This window comes from Linderina pennispora, assembly GCF_002104995.1.
Source record: "Linderina pennispora strain ATCC 12442 chromosome Unknown DL89scaffold_12, whole genome shotgun sequence".
In the NCBI taxonomy this organism is placed as follows: domain Eukaryota; kingdom Fungi; phylum Kickxellomycota; class Kickxellomycetes; order Kickxellales; family Kickxellaceae; genus Linderina; species Linderina pennispora.
The window spans coordinates 397,345-412,521 of record NW_024468260.1 but is presented as its reverse complement, the minus strand read 5'-3'; the positions used below and the strand labels follow the sequence as shown (position 1 = coordinate 412,521).

At 52.4% G+C, this 15,177-nt stretch overlaps 5 protein-coding genes across 5 annotated transcripts; all 5 read left to right on the top strand.

Annotated features, from left to right (window-relative positions):
- Positions 1 to 110: 110 nt before the first annotated feature.
- On the top strand, positions 111 to 2,434 carry DL89DRAFT_269362 (concanavalin A-like lectin/glucanase). Its single transcript, XM_040888268.1, has 3 exons — positions 111 to 461; positions 529 to 679; positions 1,166 to 2,434. The coding sequence occupies exons 1-3, from the start codon at positions 365 to 367 to the stop codon at positions 1,998 to 2,000; spliced, it is 1,083 nt and encodes a 360-aa protein (XP_040741450.1). The 5' UTR covers positions 111 to 364; the 3' UTR covers positions 2,001 to 2,434.
- Positions 2,435 to 5,641: 3,207 nt separating this feature from the next.
- Positions 5,642 to 7,781, top strand: DL89DRAFT_269361 (uncharacterized protein; the record flags this gene model as incomplete). The annotated part of the gene is made up of 6 exons (XM_040888267.1): positions 5,642 to 5,744; positions 5,803 to 6,358; positions 6,415 to 6,976; positions 7,014 to 7,146; positions 7,202 to 7,518; positions 7,577 to 7,781. The coding sequence occupies 6 exons, from the start codon at positions 5,642 to 5,644 to the stop codon at positions 7,586 to 7,588; spliced, it is 1,683 nt and encodes a 560-aa protein (XP_040741449.1). The 3' UTR covers positions 7,589 to 7,781.
- On the top strand, positions 7,767 to 9,985 carry DL89DRAFT_269360 (uncharacterized protein). Its single transcript, XM_040888266.1, has one exon. It carries the CDS (start codon positions 7,829 to 7,831, stop codon positions 9,719 to 9,721), a length of 1,893 nt encoding a protein of 630 aa, XP_040741448.1. The 5' UTR covers positions 7,767 to 7,828; the 3' UTR covers positions 9,722 to 9,985.
- A 1,393-nt stretch (positions 9,986 to 11,378) lies between these two features.
- DL89DRAFT_269358 (MFS general substrate transporter) lies at positions 11,379 to 13,119 on the top strand. Its single transcript, XM_040888265.1, is given in 4 exon segments — positions 11,379 to 11,476; positions 11,496 to 11,561; positions 11,581 to 12,523; positions 12,564 to 13,119. The coding sequence occupies 4 exon segments, from the start codon at positions 11,450 to 11,452 to the stop codon at positions 13,004 to 13,006; spliced, it is 1,479 nt and encodes a 492-aa protein (XP_040741447.1). The 5' UTR covers positions 11,379 to 11,449; the 3' UTR covers positions 13,007 to 13,119.
- A 423-nt stretch (positions 13,120 to 13,542) lies between these two features.
- On the top strand, positions 13,543 to 14,597 carry DL89DRAFT_46902 (MFS general substrate transporter). The gene has a single exon (XM_040891703.1). It carries the CDS (start codon positions 13,713 to 13,715, stop codon positions 14,463 to 14,465), a length of 753 nt encoding a protein of 250 aa, XP_040741446.1. The 5' UTR covers positions 13,543 to 13,712; the 3' UTR covers positions 14,466 to 14,597.
- Positions 14,598 to 15,177: the final 580 nt, after the last annotated feature.

Genomic DNA, 15,177 nt, shown 5'->3' with positions numbered 1-15,177 from the left:
TTTTCCTCTTGCTACTGCAATCGATTGTCCAGAATTCTGTGTGGCAGGCTGACGGTCTCATTCCCAGTCTTTTATTTTCTACTCCTTTGACAGCTTTGGACATCCTTTTCCACTCTTTCCACCAATTTTTCTCAGCTGCATTTTTAACCATTCCCCTAGCACTTATTTTTCATTCTAGCCTGCTCTTTCTTCTTTCTCCTCCCTCCCTTCCCTCCTCCCCTTCCGCCTTATTTCTAAACCTTCTATTCTCCCTCTTTACCATTTCCGCATTAGACAGCAGCATATATCGGCTTGGGTCCGAACGCGTGCTGGTCTCTCCTCCCTCTCCTCTCTCCTCGCCCTTATTATTGTTTTCTTATAAAGAATGAGGATTTGTGCGCTCCAGCTGGTCGCAGCGTCGGTATTTTTCAGTCATGCGCTGGCAGCATGCTCAGGCTTGAACGCCAAAGATACAGGCGCCTGTCCTTCGGCGCAGTGCAAGTCGGGGTCGTACACCTTTGGCCATCTCAAGTCCTTAGTGGCTGCCAGGCCAGTATGACGGAAACCCGGCCCACGCATCGTTTGTCTCAGAGCTAACGCCAGACCGGGCTTCCGCCGACTCAGCCAGGCTGGCCTTGTCCCTGCAAAAGTCAAAGCCCAGCAACACAGTGTTTGACGGCACTACTGTCTATTCTACAAGGTAAGGCCTAGTCGACGTTTGCAGCAGAGCCGGGCTATCTCGCCGACAGATGGAAGGGGCGAGGGGCGTGGACACGAACGCTGCTTCTGCTTGGACCGCCAGCACAGACCGCAATACCCCTCCTGTGGTCCAGCCCAGCATCATAGGGCATTGTTTTGGAATGCATGGTTCAGGCCGCTAATTGGGGCTTCCTCCTTTGCTGATTGCAACGCGTGGGCAGATTCAACTGCATGAGCCATGCACCGCAAAGGGGAGTTCTCTAGCTGCAAAAAATGATCGCCTCCCCACCATGTGTGGTCGATGATATCACTGCAGCCTGCTTGTGAACTGGAGCCAACCGCGAACTGCTCTTTCCAGCCTTTGCAAGGCAACTCAGAAAAAGTCCCGCTGGGCGCAGTCTTGCTCCATTGGAGCCGTTTTGGATCCCGCAGCTCAAACAAAATACTGATCGCCAACTATATTTTCCTGACCATTCTCCAATGTTAGCTGGATTCAATACGGATCCATTACCGCCACCATCCAGTCCGGCTCGACTGCTCCAGGAGTGGTCACATCGATGCAGTTGCAAGACGACTCGGGTGGGAGCATCAGCTTAGATTTTGCCGGGTCGACTACAAACCGGGTCCAGGCCAACTACTACGTCGATGGCCAGGTGGATCTCGGAAACCCAGTGTCATCAGTGGTCTCGTCCGACCCAGTGTCCAATTACAACGAGTACCGCATCCTGTGGCAACCAGACAGCATCTCCTGGTACGTGAACGGTGCCGTTATTCGCACAGTTCACCGCGCCGATACGTGGGCAGAGGGCCTGCGAAAATTCACCTTCCCGCAAAAAGCTGCACGGCTGTCGTTCTCCATCTGGGACGCAAGTGGCTCCACTAACCCGTATCTTACCACCGCGTGGGCAGGTTCAATACCGAGCTCCAAGGCCGGTGCGCAGTTCACGGCATACATCAAGTCTGTGAGTATCAAGTGCTACTCAAACTCGACCAGCACAAGCACTAGTAGCAGTTCACTAGGCAACACAGGCCACCAGAACAGTAACCACAAGCAGTCATCGGCAAATGCCAGTAGCGTCGTTCCTGCCTCCGCATCGGACAGCGATGACGATGATTTGAGCGACTTTGGACGTGGCGATAGTAATTCGTCGCTGGAGAACCAAAGCAGCTCTGGCTCGTCTCGCAAGGACGGCATCGACCAGATATCGGCGTATCTTGAGCGTAATGTCAATTCATCAGCTGCTGCCTCACACGTGCAGGGCTTCAGCGTAATCTCCACTGCTGCTGCTGTAATTTTGGCCACTGCTATTTCCAGCATCTAAAGGAGCTATCGAGCCTATATTCTCATTCTCTTTTTGTTGTGCTGGCTCCACGGACCAAAAAGTGCTTAATGAATCTGTTATGACTTTTGCTCTCCTGCCTCCCGTTCCCTTACCGCCCTTGTAGTTTTCCCCCATTTCCCCCACCACACCTTTCTCTTCGATCTTGCGTTGTTTCACCTGGATTAAATGGTATTACACTCCTTGACGACCGCCGACATCCTCGGTGGAGTCTGAATGCGAAACGCCTATTTTCGGACGTATCCAGGACCAGTCACCAGTCACCAGCGCTGTAGACGAAATTGTTCGATTATATTGATATTTACTGTCCTTGTCATACCTGCACGGCTACAGTGCTGCATACCTATGCCAATTTCTGTCACTGCCTCAGCGCTGCATGCAGTCCAGGCATATTTTCCGTCCTATTTGACAGTTACAGACCTCATTCTACATGTGTGCCTTAGGCTTATAGTTAAACCAACACTATCTCTCCACATACCTCCACAAGGTCAATCTAATTTGTTTGCCCGGTGAGCAGTCGGGCGACTCGCGCCACGCATGTGCTAAAGATGGTGGAAACTGCGAACACATATTTGTACATTACTTTCTCGCCATGGCCAGCTTGAGCACGCCAAGAGACTACATAGCTGCCAGAGGTCTTCACCACTGCCTCAATATGCCAGCCAGCTGCATCACTTTTCTGGAATGACAAAGAAACAGCCCTTTGCTCCACTTCTGTCTATCCCTGTATCCATCTGCCTACCATCTGTGCAAACCCCTACAGCATATCTTGGTAATATCGCTTTTATTTTGCCTAGCCCACCACGCACAGTGTAGTCACCACACCATATATCCTTCCTTATTTTATAGCTGCAAATACTGGGTGCGCTTTCAACTACTTGATATGAAGCACTGGCTGGTCTACCCTTGGCTATTGATAATCCAGGCTGTATCTGCCAACACGGCAGGTCCTGGCCTCAACAACCAAGCACCGGTCTCTGTTGTTTTCGAAAACGAAGGATCTGAATTCGATATTGTAATATCTCGTAAGGAGCTTCCGGATACACATCCTTCCAGTCCCCTACCGGCTGCAGCTGCAGCAGAGCCAAACGCCCTGCCGCTTGAGCCCCAGAAGATACCTGGCTCCAGCCCATCAGCGGCCACCAAATCCAGCACTCAGCTTTCTGGTGTACCCAAACCAGGCAGTGTCGCAGCTCCATCAGATGAGCTGCCGCTTGCTGGTTTCAATCTGGACGGCATCCTGGACCTGATGGCGGGTGATGACCAAGGAAATGTCAACTTCGGTGCCATTGGGCTTGAGATTGCCAATAACCTGGCCAACGTAATCGACATGAACGAGGTTGGAAATATGGCTACTACTTTTGGCATCATGATGTCCGGAATTGGCAGCATGGCCAATAACAACCAACGCCAGCGCCAGGATACGTCTCCAAACACAGGCAATCGGAACAACGGCTTGAACGGTGGAATCGCATCTCTGATGGGTCAGATCATTGCCAATAATCAGGTGGGCGGAGTCTCACCTGCTGGTGCCCATCACCGAGACCAGAACAGCGGCCATCCAAGCGCAGCTTTTGGCGCAGGTGATATCGGCAACTTGCTGAACGGCTTGAACGTCAACGACATCATCAGCACTGTTGCTAGTGGCGACGGAAACATCAATATCAACGGTATTGCTAATGCAATTGGTGGGATGGTGAACGGCAATAGCGATGGCGCCGAGGGTGGCGGCCTCAACAATATCATTGGAGGAATAGTTAACAGCGGCGCAGCTGTTGATATTGCCGATGCGGTTGACAATCTCATTAAAGGCAATGACACGTCGAATCTGGTTGGACTTGCCAAGGCGGTCGGAATTCAAAACTTTGTTAGCATCGAGGAGAAACATATTCCCGAAGGATGCCCATCGTGCTTCAACTGCCTATATCCAGGTTCTGTCTGTGGACACAACTCAACCTGCAACCGGTTCACAGGGCGATGTGATTGTCCCTCAGGGTGGACAGGCGAAGATTGTATGCGGCCAGGTAAGTAGCTCGCGGAATTGTTTTGCTGGTATATTGCGTTCTGCTTGTGTCGGTGGATGGGGAGAGGAGAGCTGGGGAGGCTAACAGCAGTAACAGCTAATTAAGTGGTCGCCATCATTATTGAAATATGACCTGTGGCAAGCAGGGCTGCTACTTCAATAGTTGCCATGTCAGAATAGCACTATCGATATTGGCCAGCCTTGACTAATACCGGATACTTTTTATCCTAATAATGCCCGCTAATGATGGAAAACTCTGTTATGTACGCCATACTCTTATATAGCGTGCGCGAGTCCTGTCGATGAAGGAAAGCGCCCCGCAGCCAAAAGCGGACACTGCCACCAAGACACTGAGTGCCGCCCAGGCTGGGGTGGCTGGAATTGTAATAGTAAGTAAATGGTATCATTTATTTCATCCTAAAACACATTGCCACATATATATTCTTTGCTAATGCCCTTGTTGACACCTCCAACACATAGCCTGCCTAACCGACGCAGCCTGCGACCCGTTGATTCCAACCGGTGATGGAGGTCGATGCTACCGTGGTAGCAGACTCATATCCGATGTGTCTGGGCTATGCATTGTTGCAAACCGGCAGCTTGCAGACTACTTGCCTGATGGTGTTGTGCCACGGATGACCTTCGCCTGCCATAAGAAGGAGCGGACATGTGATGCGCAGTTCTGGGTGAATGGCAAGGAATCCTTCTACTGTGACTTGGACCAATGTGACACCAGCACATGGGGCGCAAACTCCTACCGCCCTCGTTCAGTGTAAGCGCATGACGTGCAGGTGTGTCCCGGGTCGACTCCTGTGCGGCAACTTTGGGTTCGATATTTCGTCGGTTTTGGAGGAGGTCGAGGGGCCAGTGAACATCCGGTGCCATGACGATGGGTTCAGCGGATGCCATATCCGTGAGTTTAGCGTCAGCAAAATCATTGCCGATATCTTTGGCGAAGACTCGATCCAGATGTCGTGCAATGTTGGCCAGTGCGTGCACTACAGCCAGCTGCCAACATACCAAAAGAAGAGCCATCTGACAAGCAAAGGCAATATGCTGATCGGTGTCAGCACGTCTCTGATGATGGTCTACGTCGTGCTGCGCGTAATCAAAATCCTGGTGAAGACACAAGGAATCTCCAACGACAGCGAAGAAGACGATGCAAGCTGCGAAAAGGATGCAACAGTACCGGATATGAGCAAGAAGAAGGGCAGCGGTGCGGCACAGGCTACGCATGAGATTGACGATATGATGATGAGCACGCTACGGGCCACGGTTGCGTTCCGCGACATCAGCTACTCGATCCCGGTTCAGAACAACGAACTGGTGTCGCTCAAAGGCGCTTTAACATGGATGGCAGGCAGGAATGCGAAAGATAGTACCAGAGAAGACAGCCAGCAGACAGTCGAGATCCTCAAGGGCGTGTCAGGCATCGTCAGGCCGGGAGAAATCTTGGCTATTCTTGGTGCCTCGGGTGCAGGGAAAAGCACACTGCTGGATATTCTCTCGCGGCGCGAAAAGTATGGCGAGGTTATTGGAAAGGTGCAGATAAACAACCGCGACCTTATCGGCGACATCACAACCGAGGAGTTTCACCGGAATGTCAGGTTATGTCGACCAGCAGGATTTGCATGTGTCAACTGCCACTGTCCACGAGGCAGTGATGACCTCGGCGCTATTGCGCCTGCCACGGTCAATGTCGCGTGCCGCAAAAGAGGAGCGCGTACGCGAGGTGCTTGAGGAGCTCGGTCCTGTGGACAGTGCGCGACTCACGCATCGGCAAATCGGGTGCACGAGGAATCAGTGGCGGAGAGATGCGGCGTGTGTCGATTGCCTGTGAGCTTGTCACATCTCCTTCTATCATATTCCTTGATGAGCCCACGTCTGGTCTTGATGCCTACAATGCATACGTTGTCATGGACACGCTGTCGCAGCTGGCTCGGAGGTACGGACGCACTGTCATATGCACTATTCACCAGCCACGGACAGACATTTTCAGCATGTTTGACCGGCTGATTATCTTGGCTGCTGGCCAGATGTGCTATTCGGGACCGGCAAATACGATGGTCCAGTACTTGGAGTCCATCGGCCATCCAGTACCTGAAGGGTACAACATCGCCGATTTCTCTATCGATCTGGTGCAGCAGGCAACGGTGAGTGGTAAGAAGAAGGAGGGAAAGGAACAAATTGCGATCACAGCCGAACTCAAGCCGGTGAAGCTAGTCGACGACGAGGTTGATAGCGAATATGATGAGTGGAGCAAGCTTGCCAAAGACAGCCCCGAGCTTCTGCCTTCACCTGCCGAAGACAGCCAGCCGTCCAGCCAGCGCCAGGCAAGTGAAGCTGGCTGAAAAGCTCTTAAAGACATCTGAGGGCCCCTAAGTTCCTAAGCAAGTCCAATCGTCAGGGATCACAGTTCCTTGTTTATGATATCGAAGTCAGCCTTGAGCGGCTAGTCGAGAATTTCACAGAGAGCAAGCAGTACATCGAGATGACAGACGATCTCAACACAGTGACTGGTGCGGAGTGGACGCCGTCCGAATTCAAGACCGCCAGCAGCACGTATGGTGGCACGCCTTACACTCGGCCAGTAACACCGTACCAGCAGGTTGCAGTCATCCTCATCAACCTGCGCGATCTTGCATACCTGTTCTACCGCCGCCTGCGAGGCGAGCGCATAAGCGACACGTTCAATGACAAGCACCGACCGACAGTGTACGAGCAATTCAAGGTCTTGTCAGCGCGCATATTCAACCACCTTTACCGCGACCCGACGCTGATGCTGGCCAACTACGCCCTTTCTGTATTCATTGGGCTGATGTGCGGTGTTCTCTTCTACCAGCTCGACAACTCGATACAGGGGATGCAGAACCGCCTTGGTCTGCTGATGTTCATTCTGGCGTTCTACGGATTCGGATGCACTACATCGCTCTTGGTGTTTTCGGAGGAGCGGCCTGCTATATCTGCGCGAGCGTGCTAACGCCTACTACGATCCGCTAGCGTATTTCATGGCGAAGGTTACATTCGACCTTATTCCTCTGCGTGTGGTTCCGCCTTTGCTGCTGACGCTGATCGCATACCCGATGACTGGGCTATCGGCAACAGGTGCATCAGTTTGTCAAGTTCTTTGGGACGTTGACATTGTTCAACCTGACTGTAGCCTCGCAGATGTTCTTCATTGGGCTTTTGGCGGAGGAGCTGGTGGTCTCAAACTTCATTGCCTCGATCATGCTCCTGTTCTCGTTGCTGTTCGGCGGTCTGATTCTCAACAAGGATTCGATGCCAGCCATCATCCAGCCTTTGTGCCATGTGTCATCGTTCAATTTGGCATATGAGGCTATGGCCATTAGCGAGCTGCGGTTCGCCACTGTTGAGGAGGTGCGCTTTGGACTCGAGATCCAGGTGCCTAGCGCTGCGCTGCTATCATCGTTCGGGTTTGACGTACTTGCCTTCTGGCCAGATATCGGAATCCTGCTGGTTATTCTCGGCCGGCAGCCTCGGGCTGTCGTTGCTCTGGCTCACGTATGTCATCAAGGAAAGGAGATAGGACCTGTTTCTCTCTGCGCTGAGCGTGCAGCCAAGTACCAGCAACAACAAAAAATTCACCTAGCATCCATTTCCATTTTTCATTTTCACACTTTTAATCTGATGTTGTCCCACTGAACCGGCTCACGCAACTGCGGCTGTGGTGACACGAAGCTTGGCTTGCTAGAAGCCTCGTTCAGCTTTTTCTCCCTTTTCTATCACCTTGTGCCTTCATTTACGTTATAAATTAGTCTCTGGTCCAATGTTCAAGAAGCCGTTTAACATAAAGAGCCGTACACCGGTGCGGTCCTCTGACTGTCGACGTCTAATTAAGGAGGCGAAGGAGGAATTCCCTGAGGCGTGGGGGGCCGTCGAGGATGCAAAGGACTCTGACGCAGTGCTACCGGTTCCAAACAACCTGCAAACAGCCAAATTCGTATCGCATGTTGGCGAAAGGGGCCAGATTATATACGATGGGCCGGGTGACCCGCTGTGGATCAAGGCCGAGCTTCTCGACAACCAGGAATCGGTGTTGGTGCCGACGGTCTACTCGCTGTGGAGGTTTCCAACCATGCTGCCGATACTGTGGACATGGCCAGCAGTAGTCAAAAAGCTGATCAACGGAGCCGACCTGATGGCTCCTGGACTGATCATTCCTGACGGCGGGCTGCCCGATCTCAAGAGGGGCGCTGTCGTGGCTATTTGCTGCCCAGGGAGTTTGGCTGCGCAGGCAGTTGGCGTCCTGACCTTTGAGACCAAGGGTGTCACCAGTGTTGCTGGTGCCAAGGGCAAGGCAGTGCTGATCACCCACACGTACAAGGACCATCTATGGGAGTCTGGTAGCAAGGCGCATCCACAAGAGATTCTACAGGCGGGCACGGGTTCTGCGCTGCATGTGGAGGGTGATTTTGGCGATAGCAGCGATGACGGTGGAGGCGAGGATGACGGAGGCGACTGGACTGTGGTGACCAAGAAACCGCCTGCCAGTGGCACGGCCGCAGCGACTAGCGAAGAGTTGGTACCACTAGAGCGCGACAGCGCACAGCTGAGCGCACGGCTGGAAAAGGAGGCTGTGATTTCAGAGTCAGCTGCGGCCCCAGTATCGGAGCCGTCAACTAAGCCTACGCCAGCCGAGATGGATTCGCTGTTGCTGGAGGCACTCAAGCAGGTCATGGCCACAGTGCTGGACCAGAAGGCGGCCACAGATCTGCTTCCGCTCAACTCGTCGACGCTCTACTCTCATTACATTGTTTCCAATGCGCCGCACAACCAGGAGCTCGACATCAAAAAGTCAACGTACAAGAAGCTGGCCAAGTTTCTGAAGGCAGCTGAGAAGCGTGGCCTGGTGCAGCTGAAGGATATCCGCGGCGAATCGCATATCAAGTCGTTCAACTGGAAACACAAGGAGATGCTCGAGTACAAGCCGTACAAGGTGTCGTTGGCGAAAAAGGGCCATGCTGTGGCAAGCAGCGCAGCGACTGGCGCATCTTCAGCTCAGCCCACGGTTGGCCGAGTTGATAAGACCGCCAGTGGCATGATCCAGGTCATCGAGCTTTTCAAGCCCTCAAACGGCCTCAAGCCGCTGTTTGATGAGGTCGGCGCCTCAACGCCGTCGGGATACTTTAGCCGCCATCAGGCGCGGAGTGTGCTTGAGGATTATATCAAGGCGCACGGCCTTATCGATCCCAAGAACCCGCGGCAGGTCAAACTGGACCACCGTTTGTGCGATGGGCTGCTGACCAAGGATGAGTACTCGAAGCTGACTGTGTTCCCGCGCGACAAACTGCAGTCGCGGCTACAGGAAAAGATGACGCTGTACACCGAGCTTCGTATTCCCGGTAAGACGCCGACGGCCAAGATCGGCGCTCCGCCACAGGTAGAGATCTTGTGCGAGAAGAAGATGGGCAACAAGGTCATCACCCGCACTGTTGGCCTGGAGAAGTACGAGATTGATCCCCATGCGGTAGCCAAGGAGCTGCGCACGATTTGTGCATCGAGTACGACTGTAGATCCGGTCCCTGGCAAGAAAAACGCCTTGGCGGTGATTGTACAGGGACACCATGTCAGCGCCCTGGCCAAGCTGCTGGAGAAGCACGGCCTCCCACCGCGGCTGATCACTGTCACCGACAAGACGAGCAAGCCGAAGAAGAAGTAAATAGAGCGACCACCATACCTGCTTTCAATCGCAGTGCCAAGGTAAAAAGGGAGTAATAACACAGGCTCCAACGAGTCCACATTCTTGGCGGACTACCTGGATTGCTTGGCATAACAACCACAGCAGATCCCGCCACTTATCTCCACCCTCGTTTATACCGCGCCTAGCACCCAGGACACATGGTCTCTTCCTTGGCATGATTTCCAATATACTACCCCTCTTTTTCGCACATTGGAATAATCCAATACAGCTCTTGACCTCCGCACACTGCAATGTGGAAAATGGGCCTGAGGCAAGGCAGCATGGAGAGGTATGGAAGGGTGGAATGAGGTGCCTGCCAATATTTAAGCTAGCATGGACGGCCTACAAGCAAGGGCGGCGTCTAGAATTCTGGGCTCTTTTCAATTTCTCTGCTGACACGCAAAATTCGCACATAAATAGAACAGAGATCGCCTACTCTCTTGACATATTAGACAAATACCCGCACAAACCTCTATTGACACCACCCTACAGTGCGCAATGGTCTCAGAGCAACAGTGGTTTATACGCATGCGCAACTCGCTGAACCCGTGGCACAGAAAGCGATCGGCATGTATGCCTGGGCCTCTGGATGAGCCGTACCTGTCGCCATCATTAGATGATGTCAAAGTCAAATTTATCGGACGCGAGTCCTCAGCGTGTCCCCGGTACTCGCAGTCTAAAAACGATGAGCTGGATGAAATACTTGCCTACCTGGAATACGACACGTCCGTGCCAGAGGATTCGATCCCGTACATTGACGAAGAGGACGAAATTTATATTGCAGAGCAACTTTCTCGGCGGCAGTCTCTGGTGAAACGCCAGCTACGGCGAGTCAGCACCATCATGTCGCGGCAGTTCGCCACGCTGTCTGGTCGGCTGAATCACCATGAGGATCCGCGATTCATCTATGTCTGAATCCCTGTCATCAATCACCGATGCATTAGTCGGATTTGTTCGGAGTTCGGGAAATCATTTAGCCAGTTTTTTATACAACCTAATCTACAAATAATGGGAATATCTGGTAGCGGCCAGTTCCATTGTTCAGCATGCAGGCAGCGCATGTATGTCTACTGCCTGGCGCGGACGACCAGGGGGAGGGCGTGCGCTATGTAGGAGGAGAGAGGGCCACTGAGATGAGAGTTACACGGTCTACATTCGGGAATGGTATGCTTTGAATAGCATACGCAGTGAAGAATGAACGCGGACTTCGCAATTCGTCCGTGGGCCCGGGCTGCGACGATCTCGCGGAAATGCAAGCTCGTTGTGCTGGTTGTCGCCACCGTACTTGGGCTGCAGCCTGCTTATTTGCAAAGGATCTGCACATAGGCTGGGAAAGATGTGAGAGCGTTATCTGCAGGCATCCGGGTCGCAAAAAAAACAACTGTGCTGGGTTTCCTAGACCAGAGCTGCCTGTGAGCTCTCCTCACTGGTCTCGGAGCTAGCGAATTGCAGAGGGGCAGCATACAGCCAACTCCGTATCTTCCACACAGCATTCTATCAGAGAAGAATCCTGCTTCCTTTTTGCATGCCACCCGGAGGAGCTTTGCTATGGAGGCACCTTGCCCAGTTAAAAAGGCGACCTGCCATTCCAAATCCAGCAATCTTTTGCTTCCTTTTCTTCAATTACCACGCAGCACACCACGCACAGACATTTTTCATTCCCTTGTTACATTCCTTTAAACAGTACTGTTACATATTATTGATTACATGACTCTGACACAGCAGCTGTCAGGTGTCCAGCTCAGGCACAGAGAATAGCCAGATTGCAGGTGGTACACTTGCACACAAACCATCAGACAGCACTGCAAGCAAGGACATCGTCCAGGAGTGGCAGTGAGGAGAGGGCGGGTCTCGAGGTTGACCCAGCCAGTGGCAACAACGATGAGAATGACGACCCAATGCGCCGGCCGTTTTCACACTTTTCAAAGTTCCAGAAGACTCTGATCATTGTGCTGACTGCTTACTGTGGCATCCTTGGTCCATTTTCATCGTCGAGCTACTTTCCCGCAATCCAAACAATGGCCAAAGACTTGGACGTGTCGCTGTCGATGGTTAACTCGACGGTATCGGTTTTTCTGTATGCAATGGCTGTCTTTCCTCTTTTCTGGACCAATGCTGCCGAACGGTACGGTCGCCGGTACATGTACATAAGCTCTATGCTGGTCTACATGGGCGGATGTGTCGGATGTGCTCTGTCAAGGAATATCGCTGCCATGCTTGCCTCGCGCATTATCCAGTCGATGGGCTCGTCATCGGTGCTTGGTGTTGGAGCAGGCACGATTGCTGATGTGTTTGAACGCGAGCAGCGCGGCACTGCGATGGGATTCTACTTCATGGGTGCTCTGCTTGGGCCACCTCTGGCACCGATCATCGGTGGCGCCGTCGCACAGCACCTGGGATGGCGTGCGATCTTCTGGATGCTGACGATCATGGCGGGCATTGCCTGCATCGGTGTCACGCTGTTCCTGCCCGAAACCCACCGTCGCATTGTAGCCCAAAGGCACAAGATTCGGCCAGTCAATATCCCACCAAAGCCCAAGTGGAGAGACAACAATCCGGTCAGCACCTTGCTTCTTGCGCGCAACCCGGTCATCTTGGCCATCATCTTCCACAACTCGATGATCTTTGGTTGCTACATCTTAGTGAGTAACTCGAACACCTTTGTCATGCAATCCGTCTACAAGCTCTCAGAGACTACCACCGGAATAACATATCTTGGTATGGGCATGGGCTGTCTATTGGGCTCGGTTGTTGGCGGTCGGCTGGTTGATTTTCTGCTGAGTCGCGAACGAAAAAAGCTAACCAAGAAAAACCCTTGAAGAAGACGGCAACCCCAACGCCGTAGTCAAGGTTCCAGCAGAGATCCGAATTCGGTACCTATGGACTGGTGCTGTGGTATTTATTGCTTGCAGCATTGGGTATGGATGGATGGCACAACGTGGGAATGTGCCCCTCGCCGGAGCCATTGTCGTGCAGTTTCTCATTGGCTTCAGTATGACATGGCAGCTCTCGAACACATCCAACTACCTTGTTGATCTCTACGCGACACGCAGTGCAAGCATCACGGCCTCGCAATCCTTCTTCCGTAGCATTTGGAGTGGAATTTGCACGCAAATTATCATCACTATCAAGGATGGCGTTGGCTGGGGCTGGGAATTCACTATCTTTGGTGGCCTTGCTGCTATCAGCGGGGCCATCACGCTACTAATCTCGTTCAATGGTGAGCAGATTCGCAAGCGCTTCCCGATCGATCGATCCAAGTAGTGTTTCCGATTGCCAACTACATATCCAAAGGCCGTGTTTTGCATTTATTTCTATGACAACAGCCCGTACACCTCCTGTTATAGTATATATATAGCCATCCCATGTTCGTTTAACTTTTTTAAATCCCCCCTTACATTACTTGTCAAGGGAGGTATCATGTATATTGTGTGCATCTGCCGTCCAGTCTCGGACCCAGTGTTTGCCGGCACTACTTTACTCGGGGTATGGTTTACGCTCTTCATAGCAGAATGCCTCACACAATCCTGTGTCGCCCTGTTGGATGTGGCCGGGTAAATGGTTCTCCAGCTGTTCCCAAAGCCGTGTCTCGGTGCCAGCCATTAATTTGCTCGTATTGCCGCAAAATAATTTTTCCGAAGCCCAGGTGCAGTGCCGACAAATAGAATGGGTGGGGAAAGGAAAGCCGACTATTCCACTCAACTTGCTATCAGTGAGTATGAATAGTCTTGTCTCCCAACAAAGAGGCCCATATAAAAGCAGTCTGGCTGCCTATAAAACAGAAGCTTGCGGCCCCAGCTCTCATACGTCCAATATCCTTCATCATCTTGATAGTCATCTGTCATCTTATAGACCCAAGCTACACAGCATTCCATCTTGCCTTGAATCAGGATACCGGTTCCTCGTATCACCAGACTGATTGTTCGGTCAGCCTACCCCGATCACCGCCACATATTTCAAGCCCCGTACAATGGCATCGATATCTTCGGGCCAGACTCATACCGACGCCTCAGAGAAACTGTCTGAGCTGTCAAAGACTCCTAAGACAGTGTCTCCTGGCGAAAGTGGGCAGTTGCCCTACGCCCCATTCACGCCCCGAATGAAAGCTGTGATCGTCTCCATCGCGGCTATCACTGCGCTGGTCAGCCCCTTGTCGGCAAACATGTACTATCCCAGCATTCAGAAAGTACGCGACGATCTCCACACGACACAGTCTGGAATAACCTGGACAATTACTTCATACATGATCTCCATGGCCATTTTTCCATTGGTCTGGAGCAATCTGGCCGATCAGATCGGCCGCAAGCCTGTCTATGCTGTATCCATGTTCATCTATACTGCAGGTAGCATTGGGTGTGCCTTGTCCAACTCATTATCTGCCCTGATCATTTCGCGCATTGTTCAGTCGGCAGGTGCCTCTGCCGTGCAAGGCGCCGGTGCTGGAACAATCTCTGACATCTACCCACGCGAACAGCGCGGCACTGCCCTCGGGATATACTATCTGGGACCATTGCTTGGTCCTTGCATTGGGCCATTAATTGGTGGGTACGTCGGCCAGGACGTCGGATGGCGCTGGGTATTTTGGATTCCTGGCAATTTGGGGCGGCGTGATGTGTCTATTAGCGACCTTTGTTCTGCCAGAGACCCACCGCCGTCTGGTGTCACTGAAGCACAGGATCCAACAGGTCAATATCCCCCCACCTTTAAATATCAGGTCCAATAACCCTCTCGTCGATATCGCTACCGTCCGCTATCCAGCAGTCGCGTTGGTCATGTTCTACTTTGCCATGCTCTTTGGCACCTATTTTACAAACTCGACTGGCAATCCTCTCGCCTTCCAGAATATCTATCACCTGTCCCAAGGCATTTCTGGCATCTGCTTCCTTCCCTTAGGCGTCGGCAACCTTGTTGGGTCTATTACAGGCGGGTGCACGACTGATTTACTTCTGCGTTTGTATAAGCAGCGACTCGTTGAAACCCCTGGCGATGACTGTGCACCAGCCAAGATACCAGGCAGAAGCCCGCCTGAGGCTATCGTGGGTTGGGAGCTTGGTCTTCCTAGCTGGAGTTATAATGTGTGGCTGGTTTATTGACCGCCATCTACATCTGGCAGCCGTGCTGGTTTCGCAGTTTCTCATCGGCTTCGGGCTGGCATTCACATTCCAGACTCTAGGTGGATACCTGATCGATGTGTTCCCACACATGGCAGCCAGAATCACTGGCGTTCAGAACTTCTGGCGCAGCATATGGACCGCAATCATTGTCCAACTAATGCCAACAATGCTTGACAGCGTTGGGTGGGGATGGACGTACACAATAATGTTCCTCTTGGCACTTGCTGGTGCACTTTGCGTCCAGTTTGTTACCATGAGAGGCGAGTCGATGCGCGCAAAGTATGGACCGTTCTAAGCAGATCTTTTACATTTATATACCCC

Coding starts and splice junctions, on each gene's coding strand:
- DL89DRAFT_269362 (XM_040888268.1), top strand. CDS start 365: ATGAGGATTTGTGCGCTCCAGCTGGTCGCAGCGTCGGTATTTTTCAGT. Junction 462..528: donor CGCCAAAGATACAGGCGCCT/GTCCTTCGGCGC, acceptor AGTGGCTGCCAG/GCCAGTATGACGGAAACCCG. Junction 680..1,165: donor ACTACTGTCTATTCTACAAG/GTAAGGCCTAGT, acceptor CTCCAATGTTAG/CTGGATTCAATACGGATCCA.
- DL89DRAFT_269360 (XM_040888266.1), top strand. CDS start 7,829: ATGTTCAAGAAGCCGTTTAACATAAAGAGCCGTACACCGGTGCGGTCC.
- DL89DRAFT_269358 (XM_040888265.1), top strand. CDS start 11,450: ATGACTCTGACACAGCAGCTGTCAGGT. Junction 12,524..12,563: donor GCTGGTTGATTTTCTGCTGA/GTCGCGAACGAA, acceptor AAACCCTTGAAG/AAGACGGCAACCCCAACGCC.
- DL89DRAFT_46902 (XM_040891703.1), top strand. CDS start 13,713: ATGGCATCGATATCTTCGGGCCAGACTCATACCGACGCCTCAGAGAAA.